Raw genomic sequence first — 459 nt, 5'->3', positions numbered from 1 at the left:
GAGCTTCGCGCGTGGGGACTGCCACCCAGCAGGTCGGCAGGGGCGGGCACTGGTTCATGGCTCACCCCGTGCAGCTCGCCGATCGCCTCCATGGTCAGCTGCGCATTCATCGTGATCCGGGCGAGCGGGCGGCGGACACAACATCGATGAGGCCGGACAGAGGCGGCGAAGGGCGCACGGAGTCCGGTCTTCACATCGGCTGCCGGCGACTGTTGCCTTCCTTGCTTCCTTCCTTTTCCTCTCACTGTGGGGCTCTGTCTACCTCTCTGTATGAATCGCCTTCCCTCTTGCCCCCACCTTTTCCTCTGCGTTCTCTCTCCTTTTTTTAATATTAATTTTCAAAAAGGATCCTCACCGTTGGGTGAGCGCTGTGTCCCCAGCCTCCTCGCCCCTGGCCCCCTCTCGCCCCTCTCTTTCTTAGAATTGTGAGGTCCCCGGCTCCCCTGACGCAGCTCGCGC

General features: G+C 61.7%; 1 protein-coding gene across 1 annotated transcript in view; it reads right to left on the bottom strand.

Moving 5' to 3' along the window:
- Nucleotides 1–453, bottom strand: part of ONECUT1 (one cut homeobox 1) — a 45161-nt gene extending 44708 nt beyond the window's left edge. The window contains exon 1 of the mRNA XM_005863980.2: nucleotides 5–453. Coding sequence (XP_005864042.1) covers nucleotides 5–110 — 106 coding nt within the window. The 5' untranslated portion in view covers nucleotides 111–453. The remainder of the gene's footprint in view (nucleotides 1–4) is intronic.
- Between the last annotated feature and the right edge of the window lie 6 nt (nucleotides 454–459).

The sequence above is a fragment of the Myotis brandtii genome, unplaced genomic scaffold (genome assembly GCF_000412655.1).
Source record: "Myotis brandtii unplaced genomic scaffold, ASM41265v1 scaffold182, whole genome shotgun sequence".
Taxonomy (NCBI): Eukaryota; Metazoa; Chordata; class Mammalia; order Chiroptera; family Vespertilionidae; genus Myotis; species Myotis brandtii.
This window is presented reverse-complemented; position numbering and strand designations above follow the sequence as displayed.